Source organism: Amblyomma maculatum, chromosome 7 (assembly GCF_055883805.1).
Source record: "Amblyomma maculatum isolate TAMU_Amacu chromosome 7, ASM5588380v1, whole genome shotgun sequence".
Classification (NCBI taxonomy): domain Eukaryota; kingdom Metazoa; phylum Arthropoda; class Arachnida; order Ixodida; family Ixodidae; genus Amblyomma; species Amblyomma maculatum.
The window spans coordinates 108353128-108365377 of NC_139350.1; the positions used below are offsets into that span (position 1 = coordinate 108353128).

Sequence of the window (12250 nt, forward strand, 5' to 3'; positions counted from 1 at the left end):
GCATAATGTTTTTTTTTTTTTTTTTTATATACACTAGAGGTGTGTGCTGTTGTCTGTTTTGGGAGCCAAGGCCCAGTCAGGCTTGTCATCTTTTGCCCTGGCTTCCCATTTCTTGTTAAAGAAAGAAATAAACTCCAACTCCAATTGTGATGACAGTGGCATGGAACAAAATGGAGGGACACCGTGTGTTTTGGGGTGCCGTTCCCTGCTTCGCCACTTTAAATTGGTGGCGCTGTAAGTGCCAGTACAAAATTTCAAGCAAGCTTTCAGCTTCCCCATGTGGTTAAAAAAGCATTTACACGAGGCACCGAACATGTAGTTTGCAGGTCCTCCAGTTTGCGTGGGAATGCTCTCGAGTACTCGGCCCACTTGGTCAAATTGTCATGCATCTCTCTTTTGTTTTCTTTGTTAATAAAAGCAAAAAATAGGCATACATGCTTACAAACAATGATAGTTGTCAAGTGAAAAATGAAGTAAAAAGGCAAGAGTGAAAAAACAAGGAAATATTTTTTGGTATGTGGAAACCGAAATTGTTAGTTTCTGTTTTGCAAAAGGCACAGCGGAGAAGCATATTTTATTTTGTCAAGTGAAAAATTAAGTAAAAAGGCAAGAGTGAAAAAACAAGGAAATATTTTTTGGTATGTGGAAACCGAAATTGTTAGTTTCTGTTTTGCAAAAGGCACAGCGGAGAAGCATAATTTTTTTATTCAGAAATGGTTGTGTTATTTGATAAAATGTTTATTTATTATTATTTTTTTTTTTACAAGAGTAACAAGTTTTCAAAGTGGCCTCATACCTTAATTGACATCTTTAGAAACAGTGTTACCCCGCCTTAAATGAGCTGATGCAAGCTGCTGGTTTGAATTATGTGGCAAAATTTACTTAGTGAATTATGGGGCCACAGAAGTTTTATGAATTATCTGGGACTCACGGGGGTTTTTCTTTGTATGTGTGTCATTGTTACTGCTACATGTGAGCCTGTTACTCAGATTGCTGAATTTAGAAGTTAGTATTGCCAGAATAAACTTTGCATGCTATTTTCTACATTATATTAGCCCAGTTTGAGTCGAAAGCAGCTAGCAACAGCAGTAGAACCTCATTTATATACCGTATATTGCCGATTATAAGTCGACCCCCCAACAGCGACCCCCTTTGGGCGAAAAAAAGTTATACTCCGAATTTAGGTCGACACTGCTGCACCCTGTGGTCCTAGCTCACCCAAAAAGTATTTGAGAAGGCCGAGTCGTAAAGAAACATTTATTCGTTCACGAGACATCTGTCGTCGCTTGTGAGGACACAGTCGCGATCATCATCTTATGAGCCACTGCTGCTGCTGGTCGTCAGAAGCGGTGCTGAGATGCCGCACGTGGAGAACGCCGCAGAGACCATGTCTGTTGGTAGCCCTTACCAGGCATCGTTGACCCATTGAGCCACTTCGCCCAAAGAAGCTTGCTTCAGCCGCCCTGTTGGTGTCTTTGGGTTTTCTTGCTGGAGCCACTCGTAGAATGCACCGATGCGGTCTCTGAATGGCTTTTCAGCCCAGAATGATGACCAGGTCGCATCCTGCGTCCGCTACCGCTTTTTTCACACGGTCGGTTATGTGGCCGCAGAAAGAGTCTAGGATGAGCATGCTGTGAGCCTTCAGCAGTGCCCCTGGATGCCTGCACCACACAAGAGGAAACCATTCGAGGACCCTTTCATCATTAAAAAATCCCTTCTCATTCACCCGCACGATGACTTTTGGTAGGAACGTTTCCTTCGTCTTGATCGTTTTCCTCTTGAACAGAAGGAATGGTGGTAACTTGTTCCCATCTGCCATACAGCATAACATGACCATAAAACGGTTGTGCGTGTTGCTCGTTGTCAGCAGGCAAACACTGCTTGGCACAGCAGGCAAACACTTGTTCTCTTTTGCAAACACTGTCCTATTGCTAGGCATATCAAACCAGACTGGAGTCTGGTCACCGTTGCCAATTATGGGGGTTAATTCTCGTAAGAGAATGCGCCACGGGGGGGCTAGACGCTACAGTCGCCTTCTAGCCCCGACGTGCCAGCCCTAGCAGACAGAGCTGTGACCCCCAACTCGCGGTGCGAGAAATCGCCACTGCGGCGGGTTCGGGCCAGAGGGGACAAACACCGAGTTACGTACTCGAACAGAGTTTATTGCACTGCTCGAGTACACGGCAAAGGAATAGCAATTAAGAACAGCCACCGTGTAGCGAGCGAACGCCGCGTACGGGGGTGGAATAACAACCACCTAATAGGGAAGCGCGTCAAGTAGGTGAGAGGAAGTGTCTGCTCACCTGACACAGCTTCTCGCTCACATCCCGTTGCGCTAAGTGCCTACGGTCAGTGTGCGATTCTTGGTGACGGCGGTGGTCTCCTCGGCAGAAATCATGAACCGCGCGCGTGCGCGCCCATTTGCCGAAGAACCCCGAGCGAGTTGCTACAGTCGCGCTCCTCGACACGGACCGGGAGAGGAGGTCTCCCGGTTACGCCGGCAGGAAAGAGGGAAGCCCGCAGCAGCATCGCCGCAGGGCCCGGGAGGCGGCGGGGGGTGGCCAGCATGCCCCCTCCTCCGCCAACCTTTCTGCCAGCGCGCGTAATCACGCGTGTTAATTATGCGCGGGCGTTACAATGGAGGAAGGGGATTGTGAATCCCCACGCAATTGACCAAGCAGGAACGAATGTGTTGCCCGCAGGTCACTCACGTAGCGCAGAAAAGCGCTCAGTTTTTCTTCGTAGGCTTCGGGCAACCGTTGGCATACGGTCGTTCGTCGCCTTAGGCTTAGGCCGTTCCTCTTTATGAAATTTGTCACCCATTTCTTAGACACTTTAAACTCTGTACGCAGGATGCACATCTCCTCTGCGACAGCGCGTGCCTTTGTTTCAGTGTCATTGTAGCAAACACTCAGGCTCTTGCCTCTCTGCCCGTGAACTTAATCTCGAACCGCCTCCTCAATGGCAGGGTATTGTCCGGACTTCGGCCCGCGAAAGGAACGGCGCGCAAAAAGCTTACTTCTTTGTTTTCTCTAGCCTCTCACGCACTTTTCTGAGATGTCGAACTTCCGCCCTGCTTCGACGTTGTTTTCGAACTCGGCGTAGAGGATGACTTGCCGCTTGAAAGTAGCGCTGTACTGTTGCCGAGGTTGTGGCGGCATCTTGCAAGGCATCCATCGAGTGACACAAACCACATATACCATTGTTAGCTGTCACGTCGGCTAGAGTCCAGGTGGTGCGACGAGAAGAAATGGCGACATGCCCACAACGTTGCACAACATGCGAAAATGCTTCTCGGCTCATGTGACTGGTCGCGTGTGGTCGTTTTGGATTGGATTGGATTTGTAGCTGTCCCATTTGTATCAAACATTGCCAGCCCGCCTGGCTTTGGCCGTTTTTCCATGGAACGCCCACGGTTTGTCAATAGCAAGTTATTGCATTAAAACAAACTTTTGGTGCAAATCTTGAATAAAATTAGTTTTTTTTTTTTAAAGCAGATCCACTTTCGCATTGTGTCTGACAACTTTTATGGAATTACGAGCGCACGGGGCGTGATATTATCCGCGACTCGGTCGAAATTACTTTTGACCCCGCATTTAAGCAGACTTCAAGACTCCGCATATACGTCGACCCCGATTATACGTCGACCCCCCCCTCCCAACTTTTGGAAGGACATTTAAAAAAAAAGGTCGACTTATACGTGGCAATATACGGTATTTTGTTTTCTTTAAACGTTGAGGGAAAGGGTATCATAGAGAAATTTTTGAAAAGTGCGACAAAGATGAAGTAGGTTTAACGATTCAGGTCTGTGATAAGGCTTACGGAAGCCTTGCTGGTAGGGGACTAAGTCTGTAAAGCTGAGGACAGAGCTGTAAAGGGTGTAGTCATTTGCAAATAGGCATAACTTGGATTTGATGTTTGCTGTCATGCCGTTTACGTGCACAAGTAAAAAAAATACCGGCAGAAAGGAGCCTTTCAGCAGAGGGACACACTGTATGTTAAATTGCTGTGAGGCGAGCACCATGGTGCCCTGCTTTTGTAATTTTAGGCAGCTCTGTAGACAGGAAGGTAAATTGCTGAATTCCATCAGATGACTGTTTTAGAAGCAGAAGATTACAGGAAGCATGGTGAAATGTTTTTGAAAAGTCTTAAAAGTTTCAGGATTCCGTGTAAGATCATGCATATAACATTGAATATTGTGCTCAAATTCTGCGAGCTGGGTCACACACAATAATTGCTTTCAGAAGCTATGCTGATTGGGATGGAAGAAATGAATATATCTTTAGTGAACTATTAGGTTGTAGGCAATAGTGTGCTTGACCAGTTTAGATGGCATGCTAGTCAGGTAAGTGGGATGATTGTTAATTAGGCATGTGCAGTCATTTGGTTTGAATGTGGGCATAATTCTTTCAATTGTCAGGAGCAACCCCAGTAACCAAATGTTGTGCAGAAATCAAATTCAGTGTTGGCTAGATTGAGGTGGAGTTTTTAGGTAGCTTGCAGTTTGTGCGATGCACAACCAGTAGACGTTAATAGTTAGAGAAGAGAAATAAGCAGTAATTTTACAGCTGCAATGTTCAAGATGGACAAGCACTTGCATATGAGTAGCCAGAATCTGTGTCATGACAGCATGGCAGTGCATATGTGCTAGTTTATGTGTAGCAAAGGAGAGAGAGATGAAAAAAGGATATGAGAACCAGGCAGGACTGAAAACAGTTTACTTATGAGGCCTCACCTGAAGGCATTGACAACGTGAGCCAAGCTGACACTGGAACTGAATGCATTATTTTGCTCGTTTAGCGTGACTGTGCATGGTTGGTATATTTTTGAAAAGCATAAGAGATTGGGGTCATAGCCTGCCGAGCCTTATGAGCCTGCTGAATCCCTTTTGTGGCTGTTAGGAAGTGTCATTGATGTCCTGTGTCTTTAATAAGCATTGTATTTTGCAGAAGTACCTCCGAATATCTTAATTTCCCAATGCTGCCTATTCTGTCATTGTCTCAGAATACACACAATTCTTGCTACACGCACAACTATCTGGCACATCAATTTATGGTATAATGCATTGTTTAGTTTCATGTGCAGCCTGTGGAGCAGCCTTCTGACTCTGATAAGCATCTAAAAAGTAATGCTGCTCATTTTATGTCTCGATTATACTGCTACTTCTAAGTTCACAACAGATGCACATTTGTCAGACCTGTATTACTTTCCTGTGTCGTCTCGATCAGTATATATGGTGGTGTGTCACCAGTGAACCAGAGTACACATACCTGCTTTGCACTGTCTGTAGCGTTTATTGTCGCATTCGGCGTCAAAAGTGGTGTCAGCATGACTGGAAAATTCTGACTGGTTGAGATGGGTCATGTCATTATGTCACAGATAGAGATGTTGCTGAAAAGAAAACCTTTATAAATTCATACTCTTATGGTGAACTTTGCCTACTAAGTTTTTTTTCTTCCGGTGTAACCCTCATTTCATGGCTCAAAGAACACACTCTTTAGTCTCAATAATGGATGTGGACAGGGTGTCTAGCAACCGGAGAAAGTAGGAATTGTCAGGGAAATTTTGCGCACCGGGAGAAATCGGGGAGATGTTAGGGAAACCATCAAAAATTTTGTCAAGTTAGAGAAAATGGCACGATATGTTCTGCAGCCGATTTTCATTTTAAGCTGGCGCACAGCAAATATGTTATTTATGCAGATCTTTTTTTTTTTTTCTTCTGCTGAGCACCGCAAGGCGAGGTGCGATATATTACTTTGACACCAGTGCATGGCTGAGCTGCCATAATAGAACCAATACCCACATGAGTTGGGTACTCAATAAAATATGCGGAAGCGCTGCATGAGAGTAGTACGCGAAAAAAAGCATGAATAATCGCGCCGGCAGCGGCCAGTGCGAAAGCGATCGGCGAGCTGAGCTACAGCTGAGGTCCGTTGTGATACTCCAGCGGTTGGCCGCTAACGTTTTCGCGATCTCGCCGCAGGTTCCGCGCTTCTTGTGCTCGATAAAATTGCTTAACACTTTCATATCCACAGTCATGAACTCCGTACCGGCATCGCTCGCATTCCGCGCTAACGCAGTGGTGAAACTCTCATTGGGTCGCAGACTTTCCTGACAGAACTGGGGTGGCGGCATCAACTCACAGTGTACCGTGAACTCGGAGTCATCTGAACTTGGGTTAGATGAAGAGAACCTCGCTATGTCTCTGACTTCATTGTCCCCTGTATCTTCCAATGCATTTCCAAATAGGCTTGCACACCATATCTTCGTGAAGAGATTTCTGTGCTGACGACACCCAGTCACAAGAACTTGACAGTGGTGGATGCCAGTTGGGTTGTTGCCCAGCATCCTTCCATTTTGAAGTTCGTGCACTCTGTCTTTAACTTGTGGAGCCATTTATTGAGCGTCGCCATAAAGCTGTTACGTTGCGCCGCTGATGGCAATGGACGCTGCTCATTTGTACAAGACTTTTGTAGTTTTTTTGCCAGTGGCCATTATGTAAGATAGGGGTCAAATTTTGGCCATGGTTTTATGAAGAAAATTTCGACCTATATTCCAGTTTTTATGTTTTTATAATATTTGTCCTGTTCTCATTTTGTTTGTTGCTGATCATACAAACAAAAGTAGTGTTCATTTAAAACGAATTTGCATGTAACAGTGAGGCCACGGTTTAGACACACAATGAAAACTGGCATTTTCTATTGATTTTATTTTGCAGTAGCTGACATGTCTGATCATTGAAGATTGTCAAATGTCAGAAGCAGAAAAAAGCCCTTTTCTTTCATGTTTTCAATGGCTAGTTTGCTTTGCCGTGTGGGGAAGACAGTTCCCTTGCGTTGCGGCTGACAGTGGGTGTGATTGCACTGCACAGGTGGACCGGCTTTCATTCCCATGTGGCTGCACACAGGAGGGTTGTGGCAACACATCTGGTCGCACTGAGTTCAACCCCGTGCGAGTGCGTGCCCATTTCCTGCACACACTTATGCGGCTGGAGTTTGAAAAACAGCAGGCGGCCGGTAACCTTGGCTCCTTCCCGTGTGTTGATCCCCGTCGGCTGATCTACTACAATGCGGCGGCAGCTGCAGCTGCCACTGCCAACGGAGCAGCAGCGGCTGCTGGCATGACTCTTCCTGCATGCCACTACAGCTCGGAAGAGGATGAAGAAGATGAGGACGACAGCTCGTACTCTGAAAACTCTGACTATGCTACAGAGGAGGAGGAAGGTGACAGCACGGAACTGGCTGAAGGCAGGCCTGGCTCTCCCCACCCGGACTACACGGACCTGAGCTGTGCAGTGGCGCGAGGGGGTGAGAGCACCTCGCTGGCCTCACGTGGCGTGGTGCCTGTGGACCCAGTGTTTGTGGGTTGCGGAGACTGTGCCACCGATGGACTGCTGGTGTCTCCTGCAGAAGGGGCCGAGGCGGGCACATCCTCTACTACAGAGGATGGTTCCTCATCGACGGCGACGACAGACAGCGCCTTTGGCGAAATCATTAAGGCGTCTCTGGGTGAAGTGACCACCTTGTGAAGGCCACCATGTGGTTCTTTTGAAAGCTGAACGGACTGGACTCGCAGTTTCATCCCTTTACATGTAGTTTGCAGGGGTACTATCTTCGGGCCTGCTGGTAAAGTGTTTTTTATTTTATCTAATTGCTGCTTTTAATTACAGCTGGCCATGGTAGTAGCCATGGGGCCCAAGTGAAAAAGGTAGTTTACCTTCTGTATGAAAGGGCTGCTTCGTGCCAAGTACATGCATTATATAAAGCAGTATAGTTCATGTACTTGCATGTCTGCAAAGTGTAGACAGTGTATGTTGTATTGTACACACTGTGGAGTATACAGGGTGTAAAGAATCATGTGCAGGTGCTTTTATTGAAAGACGGCCAAAAGTTACTCAATGTCTCTTGCTTTGGAACGCCAATTACTGCCACAAATGGAAAGGAAGTTGTTTTGCGAAATATAAGGATTTTTGTTTTCTTTGTTTTTAAGAGAATTGCACCCGTGAATAGTGTGACATGAAACATTGAAGGAAAGGTAGTGACAGGAAATAAATGAAAAAACTTGACATAGTGCTCATTGAAAGACTTGATGCATTTGGCAGCCACATGGGATTGCTTGCAATTTATGCCACAAGAATAAGCAAGTTGCTTGAAGTTACTGTCATTTAAATTGTGAAGAAAAGTTGAGCATGCCAGTCATACTGCATTGGGAGAAAAAATTCTATGGGGAACTTTGGGGCACTAAAGCGCAATGAGGCGCAAGCCTTTATAGTGCGATGGTTGTCTTTTGCGCCATTTTTACTGAACTGTGTTCACGCCACTTGTCAAGCCACCTGTTGCACCATACTAGTGGTACCACTCCTTGACATCAAGGGATTGACTTTGATGATTTCATGTGATTAATTGTTTGGGTTGAAATACTGCAAAATTACTTTCCAGGTGCAGAAAAAGTGCTTTTGCTTTTCAATTTAGGCAATGAAAAATAAGCGTATTTTGTAAAGTAGCTTAGTGCAAAAGTTAATGTATTAAAGGAGTATAGACATGTGCCATCTTTGTCAAAGTAACTGAAAGGTCCCGCCGGTCCGCCAAGCAACGGCGCGGCAGTCGCTGTTTGTGACTGCCGCTTTCTGGCTGCAAGTGTAGAGTGGCTGACCTGAGGTTTCCCCTTTGCTACGTTTCTTGGGACGGTAAAATGTAAGTGGGTAACATGTGCGGCATCTGATTACGTGTCCTCGGAGCACTGTGTTACTGAGAAAGGACGCTCCGTACAATAAAACTCACTGAAACTCATAATTGGCTGGCATCATGAAGTTGCATTGCTTGTTAGAATACGTTGTGTTTAATATAAATACACAGGCCCTGTGGATGCTAGGGCTTGAAAAATACTTGTTTTTCTCTCGTTTTGAATGTTACCACACTAAAATGGGGTACTGATCTTGGAAACTCGAGATGTGGCTTTTCTCGCAATCCTTTGTCCTTAGTTCTGACGCTTTATTGAGCTCGAGGAGAGAAAAATGTGAGGCAATATTTCCCGCTGTTTCAAGTGCTGCTATTGCTACAGATGTAATTAGGAAAATCAGCCAGCGTTGCATTTGCTGCTGCTTGGTAGTGCCGAGAAGTTTGTAATGCTTTTCGCTGTTTTAATACCAAAGTAAATGTTAGAAATTCTATCAAGAAGGACAACTGCCTCAAAAATATCTTGGAATAGCTAATGCAAGATGTAAATCCTTCCTAACCTATTATCCCCCAACAAAACCTCCCTATTACGAAGGGTGCCTATGAAGAAATTTTTTTTTCTTTTCTTTCTTTCTTTTTTTTTTTTTTTCTTCAATCTCTCGCTGAACTTTCACCATGTTGCGGCCAGGGACTACATCAAGAGTTGGAGTTCCGAGGTTTCGAATGTGATCTTGCATCGCATTTGAAAGTGTGTTCGAGGTGTGATAGTTACATATTCGTTTTACGCAGTTCACTTTTGAAACGAAAAGATTGCCTGCAGGCCAATGCAAGAATATAATTACCAACAAAATAAATACATTCCGCTCTTTTGTGTGTTAACAAATGGCGCGATATACAGTATGTAATAAGAGGTGCAATTGAAGCAGCTGGAAACCTTGCCTCATTTTTCTTTCCCCCAGCAGAACAAAGTGACACAACAAAGCCGGAGCTTCAAAACATGTTGACTGCAGAATCGGTGCCAGTGAAGTAATAGTTACATGTACCAACAAAGACAGTGTGAAAGGCGATTGAGTAACAAGTGAGCAGAAACGCAAAACATTCCCAGGGGTGCAGAATCCAAACAGACACTGTGAGCTATTCTATGTCGTCACTGCTGTTCGGTCTGCTAGCTCTGGGTCGCAGTTGTTTGATGATGTCATGCTATTTACGTGTGTACATGTTTTAATTGCGGAGATGTCATTGTCGATGGGCTTTGAAATAAACGGGACCTTTGCCCAGCTTGTAATTAAAATATCTTCGCAAGCATCTCTTTATAACTAGGAAAGCAATCGTATCTCTTCTGATGCTTAGAAAATGAGTGTCTATACTCCTTTAAGCAACTCCGTTGATCTGGCCTGTCAGTGAATTTCCACCCTGGTAGCTGTTACACAATAAATTGAGAAATATCTGCAGCATGAAATTCACCGGCCTTACTTCGATGTTTTGTTCACTGTCACACAGCAAAAGAAATGCCATTTGCATGTGGGGACAATGACAGTGGGATCAGTGCCACCTTAGCAGATTATGTGCATGGTAGTAAAATGCTTTTGCATATTTTATGTGCTCAAACTACATGTTGAAGCCTGACCATAGACTGTTAGAGAGGTCTCAAAAAGCCAGAACAGTCTGGTCCAAGCAGAAGCCGATGTAGATTGTAGAACCCCGAAATGAGGAGTACTGGTTGCTGATCGTAAAAAAAATGTGGCTGATAGCAGATGCACAACAATTGAAATGGGCACTGTGTTACTGTAGCTATTCATAGTTCTTTATGCTGGAAAAATTAAGTGTATGAACATTAGCTGGCCATCGCATGGATGGAGGCTGTGAAATCTCACTATGGTGAGCATGGGGATATAATGATGAGGTATTTGTTTTCCAGATATCAAGTGGCTGTTAAAGGGATAGAGACACAATGTTTTCTCGTGTTTTTTTCTTTGGATTGATGCATATGACGCTAGGAAACATCGATCACCATGTGAAATTCTGGAGTCTGCAATATCATTTGTAATCGTTGTTTTAAAATCTCTAGGTTGAGCTTCATTTCCAGGTTGCCAAACAACGGGTACGTCACATGAGGTCATATGTGACGTACAAAAGCTGCAATGTACTACTTGTGCTGTGATCTTAAATTGCTTCAAATGTTTTGCTGAACTGTTGCAGAACCTGAAATGACCCGGACTGGGCAGAGCTGTTGTAGCTTTTTTTATACCACATGTGGTCATACTCACTGGTGACGTCACAGCCTAGTGTTTGGCTACTGAAACCAGTTAAAAACTGTGTGGGAGAAGAAATTCAAATGTAAATTATGTGCTGTGCTTAGGCAAATTTCATGGTGTGTTCCATCCTTATTGTGTGTTTTGCAGCTTATTTGCATGCTACCACTCTGGTGTGCATTTTGTGCTATGAAACGTGTTCCAAAATGACTGTGGATTAGTCCCTAAACTCATTTAACTGGGAATGGTATTTGAAAGGCACGCAGCATTGCCTTGTGACGGCATACAAGTGACATTTGCAGCAGATCTTGTACATTGAAAACAAAGCAAAATTTGCCATGCGGCAGGTATTAGTCGACATCGGTAGCTCCAGTATGCTTTAGATGTTCAGAGTGCTTTGCCTTTTTCTTTCTTTTTTTTTTTTTTTAGTTTGTCAGGAACAAGTTTCACTGTAGCTGTTAATCAGTTGTGGCCTCAAGACAATGGCACTGTCACACACTCATTTCTTGTGTATGCTGCCACGCATAGCAGGCATCTGATAGATCAGTGCAGAGTGCTTTGTTTGCACTCAAGCAACACAGTGATGATGGGTCTTTGCATCAGAGTTTGAATAACTCCCAGGGCACGTGCTTTAAAGTGGGTGGTCAATGTTCAGATCCATATAAGCTACTGCAGAGCCCCGTGTATGCCGCAAAACGCTGCAGCTTTATTACAGAAAGATGGGTGTTTGTTTCTGTTTGTACACGTGTTATTTTTCAAGGAAATCTAAACCTGAGTTGTCAGTCCTTCCTTTTTTGTTTGTGTGCAAGCAGTCTCAGTGCAGTGGCTGTTGTTTGTGTACATTAACTGCATTAAAGATCACAAGAGTGCTCAGCACTGAAGGCAATCACTGAAATAGTTGTTGATGTGCCCCTTGTCTATGAAATCAGACCCTCCTCTTGCTTTGCTCCAGATTCACCTGGAAAAAGGAGGTTTGAGATGTCAGCATGAATGAACATTGGTGAAACTCTAAAGTTTAGCATGGTGACCATTTGAGCCAGTTGGTGACGAGATGGTGCTACTGCAACATTTCCTACTACTATGGCAAGGCTGTCTGCAATTTCTGGGATTTTCCCACGTGCAAATAATTGCACATTTCGAAGTAATCTTGTGCTGCTACCTGAACGCTTCCTCTTTTCGCGTGCAATGAATCATTTTTTCACATTTAGTAGTGAATGTAAAGCCTGTGAAGTAGCATTACATATTTTCAATTGCCAGCCGAGAGTAGAATGAGTCCACTTACGTTTACACTTCATTGCGAATTGGCCATCTAATTGCACTGTA

The 12250-nt window shown here is 44.5% G+C and overlaps 1 protein-coding gene across 6 annotated transcripts in view; it reads left to right on the forward strand.

The window, feature by feature from the left end:
* Positions 1-11822, forward strand: part of Axud1 (AXIN1 up-regulated 1) — a 49951-nt gene extending 38129 nt beyond the window's left edge. For all 6 annotated transcript variants that reach the window (XM_084609373.1, XM_084609371.1, XM_084609369.1 and 3 more), the window contains exon 5: positions 6872-11822. In XM_084609373.1, the coding sequence (XP_084465499.1) occupies positions 6872-7528 (657 nt within the window). In that variant the 3' untranslated portion in view covers positions 7529-11822. The remainder of the gene's footprint in view (positions 1-6871) is intronic.
* The last annotated feature ends 428 nt before the right edge of the window (positions 11823-12250 follow it).